The 12633-nt window shown below is 45.3% G+C and overlaps 3 protein-coding genes across 4 annotated transcripts in view; 2 read left to right on the top strand and 1 right to left on the bottom strand.

Annotated features, from left to right (window-relative positions):
• The window catches only part of LOC106749111 (basic helix-loop-helix transcription factor amos), a 4120-nt gene extending 3592 nt beyond the window's left edge, over nt 1-528 (top strand). For both annotated transcript variants that reach the window (XM_014628223.1, XM_014628222.1), the window contains exon 5: nt 199-528. In XM_014628223.1, the coding sequence (XP_014483709.1) occupies nt 199-305 (107 nt within the window). In that variant the 3' untranslated portion in view covers nt 306-528. The remainder of the gene's footprint in view (nt 1-198) is intronic.
• Nucleotides 529-2721: 2193 nt separating this feature from the next.
• LOC106749107 lies at nt 2722-6778 on the top strand. The gene is made up of 4 exons (XM_014628218.1): nt 2722-3287; nt 4430-4727; nt 4814-5955; nt 6241-6778. Exons 1-4 carry the CDS (start codon nt 2722-2724, stop codon nt 6776-6778), a joined length of 2544 nt encoding a protein of 847 aa, XP_014483704.1.
• Nucleotides 6779-8562: 1784 nt separating this feature from the next.
• Nucleotides 8563-12180, bottom strand: LOC106749105 (transmembrane protein 26). Its single transcript, XM_014628217.1, has 5 exons — nt 11987-12180; nt 10529-10706; nt 9579-9986; nt 9017-9390; nt 8563-8899 (listed from the first exon to the last, which is right to left on the bottom strand). The coding sequence occupies exons 1-5, from the start codon at nt 12178-12180 to the stop codon at nt 8563-8565; spliced, it is 1491 nt and encodes a 496-aa protein (XP_014483703.1).
• Nucleotides 12181-12633: the final 453 nt, after the last annotated feature.

The raw sequence follows: 12633 nt of genomic DNA, 5'->3' as shown, positions 1-12633 counted from the left end.
CAGACATATTATATATATATATATATATATATATATATATATATAAAATATATATAATATATTATATATATATATAATTATATAAGAAAAATTTTTTTCGCACTGGCAACTGGACGTGCCCCGAGAGTTCGCGGACTTTCGACTTACCCGAGAATTCGCAGATCAGCCTGGTGAGCGTAGCGATCGATGTTGTTGCAGATCTGACGGCACGATTATCCTGGATAAACTGGGAGAACCTGGGGGTGAATCCGAATCGGCGATCGGTGCTGACCACTCTCGCACTGACAACCGACAATATGAATTGAGCGCGACGAGCCACTCGGCGATTCCTCTTTTCTTTGTAAATACCTTCATGCCGGAAGAGAAAGGAAGATATGGCGAAATCGAACGAGAAAGAGAGAAGGGAGAAAGGGAGGAGAGCAAGGAGTGCTGAGAGAGGACTTATTCGCAATTTTGGTTTCAGTTCACGTGCAATACGAGCGACAGAGCATTGTATTCGGTATCTACGTGTACGTGTAAAAGGACACTAGTTAGTACAATTTAGTATTTGCTTTTGAATAAAATCGATGCTGTTCGAGATCCCTGGCTGTCTTTATTCTTCACAGCTCGCAAGGAGAAGGAGGGAGAGAGAGACAGAGAGAGAGAGAGAGAGAGACTACTTTTCGTTCAGAGAATCACAACATAGAAGTCTTCATTGTACCTTTATTCGTGTAACATTGTCGTCAATTCGGTCGCCGGTTACAACGACGTTCGTGTCATTAGGATTTTTCACAGCAGAACGGTTGCTACCCAATAAGAGACGCGAGTCTGGTCTTATCGCATTTATTATCTTCTTTTTTACCAAATGCGAAATAAGGATAAACGATGATATAACTCGACTAGTGTCTCTTTTTGGAGAGCAATCACAATTTGATACACTAACTATCGACTGTACTTCTCACCTTGGAAGGAAACATTGCACATTAAGTCAGAGATACATCGTAACAGAGATAATAGAGATACAGGTTTGTACGATGGATAAGTATACGAGTATTGGAATACGAGAGCAAGTCGGTTAAATCGCCGAATCGGCGCATTAACATCCTGTATAAGCAAGGATTGCAACATTTTCAGAAGATCTCTGGCCTCGAATTGAGTACAAGTAATACTTGAATCGAGTTCAATCAGGACTGAAAATCTTCCGAGAAAATTATAATAAAACTAAATATTCTCGCTTATACACGAGAGTATCTATCATCGATTTAAGACTCATTTTTGTCCGTTTGCACTTTCGCAATTCCCGGTTTCGAGATGCATAATCTCCTCTCGCGCCAGACGCGACATTGGATTACGATTGTCGCCGTTATTGTTATCGCCATTTTTCCTCTCGCTTATTCGATAAATGTAAATCGTACTCTTACGTACGTTGATCGAATTCAAACGAGAATCGATCGAGATCCCTCGTATCTTCCCTTCCTAGAGTCTCGGGGCGGAGCATCGAGCCGTTAAATCGTCATTAGCGTTAATTAACTCGCCGGGCGGCGCGTTTCCGCCGAGCGAAAACAGCGAAATATTTCGTCCGATGTTAAACGCTCGCGACGCTTCTCCCGTGGGACACTTTCAACTGTCGATTTCTCGCCGTTAAATCGATCCGCGCGCGCGCGCAATCGACCGACGTGGTGAAACATTTGAAAGGTGACACTACCGTGTAATGACAGCCGGCCACAGTGCTGCTGGCGAGAAGAGAACATTTTTCGTCGCGCTCGTTCCTTCGTGAAAGTGTCCGCTTTATCATACCCCCGATTGATATCGATTGTCTCACTCCACTTCCCCGTATACGCGAGCTCGTTAACTTTGTTACGTTCCGAGCGAAGATCCCGGGGATTGCCTCAACGATTCGCCGGTCATCGAGGCGTACGAATCCTCCCTCTCCTGTTCCTTTCTCAACAGCACCTTCGAAAATAAGACACCGATAAGACCGGCGGATTCTCGTCGAGGACGCGACTGCGCGGAGAGGAGCGGAAGTCTTCAGGTTTGTCTTCTCTCTCTCTCTCTCTCTCTCTCTCGTCCGACAGAGTTTTCACTTACGAGGGCACTCTGTTATTTCATATCTCAGTCTGGTTTCTTCTCTTCTCCGTCGCGAATATTCAGTTATTATCTTTTTTTTTTACTCTCGACGTAGGACATTTGAAAGGAAACGCGATGAGATGCACGCAGTAAAAAATTCTCTGTTAAAAACGCTCCACAGAAATCTGTGTTACTTTAACATGGGAGATTTGTTAAAGAGTACATATACATACCGTTAAATTAACACATTCACCTTGTCAACATATGTTAATTTAACATTATATATACATATATATAAATATATGTATGTTTATTATATGTTAAAGTAATACCCAAGCAGCAAGATGAAATATAATGTCAAATAATGTTTTCATGACGTGTTATCGATGTTAGAGACGTCATTAAGATATTATTAAGACGCGACCGTTACCTCGCTTGGGCAAGACTCAGTGAACTGTTTTCAGTACAACATTTTTCATCGTGCAGCTAAAACTGCGCCAATAGTCCGAACTAAACGACCGCTCGAGATCGTACAGTCTAGAGTGTAGACGAAGGAAGAAGAAATTCCGACTTTGATTGAGATCGGCCGACGGGAAGACCGGCTTCTCCTCGATTTCGAATATCTATGCTGATAGGGATTCAGGAAGGACAGTCACGTTAACTATTAAGGACGCGATGGAAGCGCCGCCGCAGAGCCCGATCGAGCAGTACTATGAGATCCAAGAGATCGAAGAAATCCCGAGAAAGATCGAGCCTTCGATGGCAGGATGTGCGAGTAAAGACGTCGCCGAGAACGCGACGTACTTTGCCCGCTGTGACCTGCCGAAGTCGAATCCGACCTCGACCGGCCGCGTCCGCGAGGAGACGCTCGACAACGGGACCGAGCTGATCCTGTTTCTGCAGGAGGAAGAGCTAACTAAATATCGGCAACGAGAAGCGATGACGGGTCGGCAGGTTATCGAGCTGAGCGACAGCGACTGCAAGTTGGCCCTTCGCCGGCACCTCGAAATGGCGGACACCGTCGAGAGGGGTGAGGCGTCGCGTAGCGGCCTGGACATGGAGATGCTGCGGAAGCTGCCGCCAGGCACGATCGTCACGAAGCAGGAGCAAGCGAGCAAAGCCGACGACAACAGCGATTACAAGGAGCAGACTGAGACCAGCAGCAGCGGCGGAAGCAGCTCGACTTCCGGTGACACGGCTGCCAAGGTGAAGCGGATCCCACGAGCAGTCAGGAATAAAACGTAAGGGCTGCGTTCGGGAACATCACACCTGAGGGTGGCGTTTAACCGACTAATCAGGATAGAAAGAACTAAGATTTCTTTGTCCTAAGAACTAAGAATTCTTCGATTGGTCAATTAAATGCCATTTTATCCTCAGTACGTATTCCCGTTATATGTTCTGTTATAGTCTGGCCAATATTTATAACGTATTAATCACGACATTAATCTGAACTCGCCTTAGTCGAAAATATTAATAACGAATTCAATCACCCACACTACGCCGGATCGGTGTATGCTATTGTGTGCATGAAACAGTTATTTAAATAAAAAAGCATACAAGCATTTCGAACGATTAAACATCTAACAATGATGTTATCACGTTATTTAACAGAATATACGTTAATGATTCCTATGTCAAAGCATATGTGTGTGTGCTTATGTTATGTATGTCATTTAAATGGATTGGTATTTGGATACTTTATGCGTGGCGATTTTTAGAGCCAATTGTTCCAACTTCCGGAGATGCTTACGATAACGAGTACAGAGCGATCGGGATCTGAAAAAATAGTACATACATACTCCCATCTATAACTGTTATATTCTATGATCTGCTTTTGCCCAATTTCCGCTGTCGGATGACCGTAGGAACAATGCTATGATTTCGAACCCACGCTTTTCTTCCCCTTCCACTACACACCCAGAGGGTTAATGTGATAACACTTGCAATATTTACTGTACAAACCAAACCCGAGATGCTTCCTTACGAAGAGCGTCTGTGCTGCGGCATAAATACCGTGTATCCCAAACAGGTGGGATGTGCAAGACGTCAAGTTAAACAAAGAGTACAAGAGCTGAGGACTCGTCAATTTTGTTATATATCCCATCCTTTGATATCCCCCTATACTTACATATAGCAAAATATTGATTAAGCCTTTTATATTCCCTACAGTAATCATTCTAAGCAAGTCGTAACATACAACTCGCACCCTGGCTAAGATTTACCCGACAGATTAGACAGACCAATCAACAACCATTGACGTTCGCCTAATACACGCCGAGTAAATCTCACCAGGAAGTTGGAACAATCGAACCTTCAGTGTGCATTAATCCGGTGCGTTAATGCGGGTGGTCGAATTCGCTGTAAGATATCGCTGCATTGTTAGTCGCGAGACGGTGCAAGTGAGGCGAAATCCCACGCGGGTGTCTAAGAAGGATGTCGACAAGGACTTCCCGCGGCAGCCGAGGCAGCAACTGTTGGTGAACAGGCGGGAGGCCTGCGCGAATTACGAAGCCGGCAAGCGCAAGAAATCGTCCGCGACGCCTTACATGAACACCAGATCGGTCACCCGTAAGATGTATACCGTGGGTGCGACTTATCAAGCGCCTACCAAGCGGGACGAGACCGAGTGGAAGGAGTGGCCCGTGCACGGGATGCACGAGAGGCCGGTCTATCATCCTCAGGTAGGGATCGTCGTCGATTTTTCGAGCGGCGCTCGCGCACCTGTGCGACAACACATCCGCTTCAACACGAGGAAGTTTGTCCGCAGGTCGGTCTGGCGGTGGAATACCTGGGAAAATGTTTCGTCAGTCTCGACGAGAAGTATTGCGAGATCGTGGACGACTCCGCGATCGAGGTGGTGGCCATCGATCCGCGCTACGACCGACGGCCGGCCTCGGCTGAGAAGAAAACGGCGAAGGCAAGGAAGAACAAGCGATCGTCGAACAGCCTGGTCACCTGGAACCCTTCCGCGTCGACGAAGGTGAACAGGTCTTTCGGCACATGCATGCACGGGAGCCTCCACTGCGTGTTGGGTTACTGCTCGCAAGTGATGGCGCCGTCCGGCAGACAAGCGACGGAGGAGGAGCCGACGGTGAAGCGACCGGCGACGCCCGCGGCCAAGACCAGCGTCTCGGAGTCGACGAAAGAGAAGATCAGCACGGAGAAGCCGGACAGGTTCGCCGAAGGGTCGAAGTTGTTGGAAGGCTACGCCATCGCCATGGCGCACAGTGTCCAGGGCAAGAGCACCGCGAGCGGTCGCGATAGAGCCGGTGCTGTGGCCGTCGGCTCGTCGGCATACGCGCCACCGGAGGCGCAGAGGCCGGTCGTGGAAGCGGACGGCTCGAAGACCGCTCCGTCGAACAGCAGGACGAACTTGCCGACGCTCCGAGGCTACCCGAACGCGCCTCTGGTCTTGCTGAGGAGCTCAGCCGCGAAGACCGGCGAGGTGTACAAGACGAAAGACGCGTTCAAGCCGGCTAAGGAACCGTCCGTCAACGAGGAGACGTTGTCGTCGATCTACAAGCTGTTGACCGCGAACGAGGCAGCCGCCAATCGCGAGGCGACGAGGAACAGCTTTTACACCTTGAAGCGGCAGCCCGCGAGCGACGACCGGAAGTACGTCCCGAAGAGGAGCGCTTCGAACGTCCAGCTGGAGAACTTGAGGAGCCTCCGGCTGGCGAAGGAGAGTGACGGGATGGGGAGCGCCGACGTGAAGGTCAAGCCGGACGACAGGATGTTGACGAGCGCTGCTCCCAACGTGAAGAATCGCTCGTGGTGCACCAGCGAGCCGTCGGAGATCGCCCGGATCCTCTCGGAATACAACCGGGGCGCGACGAGGAAACCAGCGATACAGATCTACGGCGGCGCGTCGAACAGCGCGAAGGACCTCGCAAGCCTCGCGACCTCCAGGTAGATATCGCGATACCATCGACGTAATATTAAAGCAAGATTATTATCACGTGTAGACATGCGAAACCCTTAAAAGTAACTCGCAAGACGAAAACTCCCCTGATCTTTATATCTCCTCTGATTTTCCAAGTTTTTTCAAGCTTCGATGCCGGTATTCAAATTTTATTTATCCCTATTTTTTTCTTCTAGTACCGGTAACAATAACGATATCGGTACTCTTGATTAGATGCTCGTTTTCATATTAATATCGATACTTTCATGGTATCCCGACATCCCTACCTCCAGGCATTCGGCCGGAGTGAGCTGCTTCTGGAGGGACACCACGGCGAAGGAGAACCGCGACGTCTCAGCGGACAGAAGCGTTGGCCTCAACATCTCGTCGGGCAGATGGAGGAAACCGTCGGTGCCGGGGAACACCGGTGACCAGCCGCAGCTCGCCGAGCACGAGCGAACATTCAGCGGTTCCAGGGGACTCACGGCGTTGTCGGAGAGCTGCCACGGAGCTTCTTCGAGAGAACGGACGAAGCCGGGTATCTCGGGCCAAGCGAGAGAGATAGTCGGCGTGACGCGCAAGGACCTCGGCAGGCAGCCGCGAGAGACGCCCGTGATCGACGCGAAGCAAGCGGTCTCGGGACGCACCGAAGACGAAGCGGAGGCGCGGAAAACGGAGGAGGAATGTCTGCGGGAACTACTGGAGAATACAGCGGTGCTGTACTGCGCCGCCAACGGCATTCACCAGGACGATCTGTCCAACTACATCAACACCCTCGACGGCAGACAGAGCATTCAGTGGCTGGAGACTTGGAATAACTCGATCGTCTAAGGAGGGACAAGGACGGAGTCGTTCGTGCACTCGACATCGTCGTCGTTGAATTTAGAGCTGCGTCCTCGAGGAGGAACGTGTCCGTCCGTGAAATAAGGACCTCGATTTCGCGATAAATCGTTGTTTCTACTCGTTCGTCTCGTCTCGTGCGAATATGGATATTATATGAGAGAGAAAGAGAGATAGGGAGAAAGAGAGAACGACGTGTAGATACAATTGATATAATATAGACATAATTGATATAATGAATTAATTATATATCAATATTTTTTGCGATATCGCTGTATATACAGTAAAAAATTTTATATTACAAATAGTCCATCCACATTTTTGTGCTGCTTTTTCTCTTATTTTAATACAGCGGGTGTATTATTAAAAAGTGATATGTCAACAAGGTGAGTGTGTTAATTTAACATATTTGTGTACCTTTTAATGCATTCCTCATGTTAAGGTAACAAAAATTTGGGTGGACACAATTGATGACGCAAAATTTTTTACTGTACATTGTAGATGCGTGTGTGCCCGCGCGTGTGTCCTCCTTTTCTCTGTTCATCACGACGCTCGCGTTTGAAAGATCCTGAGGCTGCTCGCGACTGCTCTTTTCAGCATCGACTTTTTTCACCCGCTCCGACGCCTATATAATTTCGTAATTAATGTTCATTCATTCACTCTGTCAAGGCACATTCAGGCAATTATCCCGATCGGCGAGCGATCTGGGAGGAATTGAAAATTGTACTTTATAACGAGATATTAATAATTTCATGCAATTTGTATACATATATATATAATTTTCCACACGTATGTATGCTTCTGATATAATTAAAAAATTTAACATTATAGTAGTTTTCTAAAGACAGATTGGAGTGGAATTTTGAGAAATTATCTCGATCCATTGCTCTAAAGTCTATTGGTGTTGCTACTTCGAAGGATTTCAACATCAACAGTTTATCTATATTTACGAATATGACATATATATATATATATATATATATATATAAATTATATGTATATATATGCATGTATTAATTATTGCGATGTGACTGTCTTGTTTGCGTAGTCAGTATCACGCCGCCATTAATTCCGGCGTGTATGAAGAGGATGCAAACGACTAGAATCGCAGAATAAACAAACAGCAATGCCACGATGCCCAGATTCCGTTGTCAATCGCTATCCTGCCTCCGCTTTCGATGCGCATACTTACGAGCACTGCAAATCGTCGTAAAAACATTGAATAATGCATGAGCACAAAATGGAGACGGTATCGTAATCTCTACGCTCTCTAACATCGCGAGACTCGAGAATAGATTGATACTTCGTGAGGCATTGATAATCTAGTATTTCCCGATCGAACACCGATTCGCGACGACCGATCTGTGTGAGAGTTTCGAGGACGATTTTTGATCTCTGAAAATGGAAAGAGACGGTAAAACAGCTGGATCCGGAAGAGAAAGAAAAACACCAACATCTTCTCGCGTTCGTACACGTAAGTACTTTTACAAGTACTACAACAATTTCCGCGCGTAATAATCAGGGTTGAGTAATAACTGGTTAATCGGTTGGAAGTAAAGTTAAATTAAGAAGTCAAGAACTTTCAGCTTAACTTGGTTAATTTTAAGTGAATTAACTTTCAGCTCAAGCTAGTTAATTTGAAATGCGCGAACTTTAACTTCTGAACTTTTTTCATACAAGTTAAAATAATTCATCGGTATTAAAAATCGCGCCCGGCGCCCGAAAATCTCATTTAAACGCGAACGTTCTCGCCCGTCCGCATTAATCCCCTAAGTTTACCTCTTTCTGTCGGATTCCGATTCGCTGGCCTCGCTGACGGTTTTACCGCCGGTCAGCTCCTCGCTGGAAGACTCGTTCTCGCTGTCGAACTTCCGATTGGAGCACTTGCTCTTACCGGAATCGTCGTCGTGTTTACCCTTCGTCGACTTTCTCTCGCTTTTCTCACCGGACTTCTTCTCCCCTCTCCTCTTGCGTTTCTCATCGTCGGAAACGCCGCGTCTCGCCTCCTCCCTGTGGATGAATCTTCTCTTCCCCTCGCGCTTCTGCGACTTGTCCTGCTTGCCGGAATTGCGAGAGCTCGAGGTCGAGTATCCCGTGTCTTGGCGATTTTTCCTGCGACGATGCGCGAAAAACGGAGAAAAGGTGGATGAGATAAAGTCGCCGAGTTCATTGAAAGGAAAATTGTCGGAGGACAGCTCGCGAGTGGCGGTCGAGGTTTTTGATACCAACCGTTTGGAATGAGCAACGTTCCTCGGGGACGAGTCGAACTTGTCGTTCTCCTCCTCCGTGGAGTCCTCGGTCTCCGTGTAATTCGCCTCTAGGTCCTTGTCGCGACGTCTCTTCTGCCTCTTGTCGTCCCGCGAACTCTTCACTCTCACGTCCCTGTACACGTCGCCCCGCGAAATAATGCTGATGTTCGACACCTCCGTCTTCTTGTACTTCCGGTTCTTCCGCTTGTTCCTGTTCTCGCTCTGCACCACGTAGAGCCGGTACAGCTGCAGCAGTATCACCAACGTGTTCTTACACGTGAAGAATATGTTCATGTAACTGACTATCTTGTAATGGATTATCAGTATCAGGCGAAACGCCAAAAACGGTCCGTCCTGCACAAATAAAAGACGTTTCGGTCCATTACTGACCCTCTTCGGTTACGAATAAGAATCGTCGCCAAACCAATTCTTAGAAGTAAAAAGGAAGAAAGATAATTTATTACAAACCCAACAGAGCAAAAGTGGACAGCAACATAAATAAATAAATCATTGTGAAACAATCTAAACGTTTGCGAGCGTACCTGAAGAATCATGTTCAAGGCGATGCCCCACACGTCGATGCTGCAACAGCTGGTCTCCGTGCGGACTTTCTTCCTGGCGACGCTTCCGGACGACAATCGCGACTTCCTCGACTTGGTGGCGGTCAACACAACTGTGAACTGCATCAGGGACCACGCCCAGATGCCTAAGGTCAGGTACACGAGCACGGGCTCACGCGCTATCTTGTCCTCCTTGAAGGAGTCGAAAAACTCGATGATGTCGGCGGCGGTGCCGATGTAGACCAGCAGGAGCTGACTGAGCTGATCGCGAGTGAGATCGCCCTTTGGCAACATCCACCGGCCAATTATCAGGACCAACATCAGGAACTGTTCGATCAGGGTGACCCACGTTTCCGTGGAGATCTGTATGTCCGGTAGCTGAATGTCAACCTGAAGAATGCGGATGCGAGTTTGAGGTGAGTAAATGTGTGGCGAGATTCTCATCGCTACATCGCTGAAAAAAAAAGTGCTACCGTTCAAATAATATTTATTGCTTGATCCGAATAAAATGATTACTCCAATATTCCTTGGCAAATATATACTGTAGAAGTAGAAATATAATTACGTTTACTTGATCGTAGGACTTCTTTCTTTCTGTATAATTAGTAACTCTTTTAACGGTACTGACATCTATTAATTAATTAATATCCATGATGTAATGTGCACGTATTAATTATGAATACGCATTAATTAACAAATGTTTGATTTTCGACCATATAAAGGATTATTATAAAATACGATTTAATTATTAAAGGTGCAACTTTATGCAATATGTCATTATTATCGAGAGGATGTAGCTTCTCTGTGAGATCCGTTTATTATTTTGTACCATTTATTACAATTATATTAAATTTATAAATTTGCGAGTTATTATTGAAATATTCTCGACCCTTATCTAGGGGCGCATATCACGATAAAATACGCGCACGCACGCCTAAAGCTTTCTCCAGATGCTTCAAGTCACTGGCTGCCAAATTAGACAGATCGAAGTTCTCCGATATGTTGATACCCGACTCGCGGGATTTCAATCTTCTCTCCACCTTGTCCAGCTCCAAAAGCCAAATCGCAGGCACTACACTGCTGAGATACAAAAAAACAGAAGGGCAGAACCTGAAAAAATGTAAATATACAATAAGCGACGAACTGTCACACTAAATAAAATTAAAAGTGAAAGTTAAGAATAAAATAAAAAAAAAATTTAATTGATGTAAAACATATTTACATATAATTTGTATATAATGAATTAAATATTACATGGAATTTAATTCAATCATTAATTTTCAGCAAATCTGTTGTTCTCTTATTCTCGTATATTTTATGGTTTCGCGATTTCAAAAAAGAAAAAAAAGATGTATAACCCTCGCTCGTTCAATCGTGAATTCTTCGTTATTCTTCCGTATTGAGATTATCAGAGATACATCCTGCGATTGCATCCTGCGATACACCTATTGAGACAAATTGATCGATGAGTCAGGTAAACGATATCGCAGAATCGGGTCACGGCTTGCTCCAACAGAAGTCAATAATTTTTGATCCGGCTCGTGCGACCCGAACAAAGTGGATTCTGACTCGTCGACGCGCTCGTGTTACTAATGCTCCAATTTCCGTCTGTCAAGTCGAGACGGTCTCACAGCATACACACCCTGCCTGCGGCATCACCTTGCACTAATCCTCACAATGACAGCCCTGTATCTAACGCAACGTCACCGCTGTGTATAGTAATATTCTCTCTATACGCAACAGTCGTTAAAACTGAGTGATGAACGATAAGAGCGAGCGGAGAAAATAATAATGCTATTCTTTTAAGCATGAAGTATTTTCTAAGCCTCTTCGATTAATATGATTAATCCGCAATTTTGGCTCTTAATTTTGGTTTTTATCTTCTATTCATGGTGATTCTCTCAACTTGTATTCTCATAATTACACTTATTTGTGTCCCGAATTAACATTTACATCTGCAGTATCTTATAAAAGAAAACCATAAAAATTATAAACAATTTGAAACTGTTACGAAGGAAAGATGAAATTTCAGTAAATTACACAACATATTTCACAATTATATTTCTCGCAACCGTGGAGCTTCAATTAAATAATAATTTAAATAATCGTTAAATAAAATTTGTAAATTATATGAAATATTGTAACAGTAATATAATTTATTTTCGAAATCAATTACTCGGGCACTATTTCTTCTTATTACACATTTAGCAAAAGAATAAAGAAATAATCGAGATATTAATAATTCCACAACCGATTTCCTATTCTTCGTCTTCCGTCAATTAAGATAAGCCAATTAAGAATTGAATTCTTGATTCCATTTTTTGTTACAGAAGCGATGTGTAATTCTCGAGTGCACAATTAAATAATGCCTGTACCAACAGTCGACGTACCACTTCCACTCCTGGTTCTCCTTTATCGTGAGCGTGAAGATACCCTCGAAGAACAGCAGGAGGATGGGACAACAGAGGTACCAGAAGAGCGGATTCTGCTTAAAAGTCGTAACCTGCCAGATAGCGATGAATCCATGCGATGCGAACACCAGGCGCGTAATTATCGCCTTGACCGTCGCCAAGAACTTCGCCATAGTTATTAATTATAATTTTCTTGCTCACACTCGACAAGAAAAGGGACTCTCTGCGTCATGCACCGTCGTGTTGAATTTACGCGAACACACATTCGCAATTCGCAGTCACGTATCGTCGTTTAAATTTATCTCACACATTTCCGCGTGTTTCACTGTGAAGAAAGCGCAAACGTTTACTATTATAATGTAAAAAAAAAGAAAAGAGCATGAGATATACGGAGATATACGATCGAGGAAAGTATAAGATCAACGGTTCGCAGAATACAGGACGAAAGTGTTGGGCCGTCGCGGAAGGAGCGTCCTGACTTCGAAAGAACGCGCGCACGCGTAAGCGCTCCTGAAGAGTGATCACCCCTTTGCGAGGATGTAGCGATCCGAGCCTATGCTCGTCACAGTTACACTTTTTGCATCTCCCTCCGAGGGTCTATTTTTTTTACTTTAGTGCAAGAGGTG

This window comes from Dinoponera quadriceps, unplaced genomic scaffold (genome assembly GCF_001313825.1).
Source record: "Dinoponera quadriceps isolate SergipeBrazil2010 unplaced genomic scaffold, ASM131382v1 scaffold3024, whole genome shotgun sequence".
NCBI classification, from domain to species: domain Eukaryota; kingdom Metazoa; phylum Arthropoda; class Insecta; order Hymenoptera; family Formicidae; genus Dinoponera; species Dinoponera quadriceps.
This window is presented reverse-complemented; position numbering and strand designations above follow the sequence as displayed.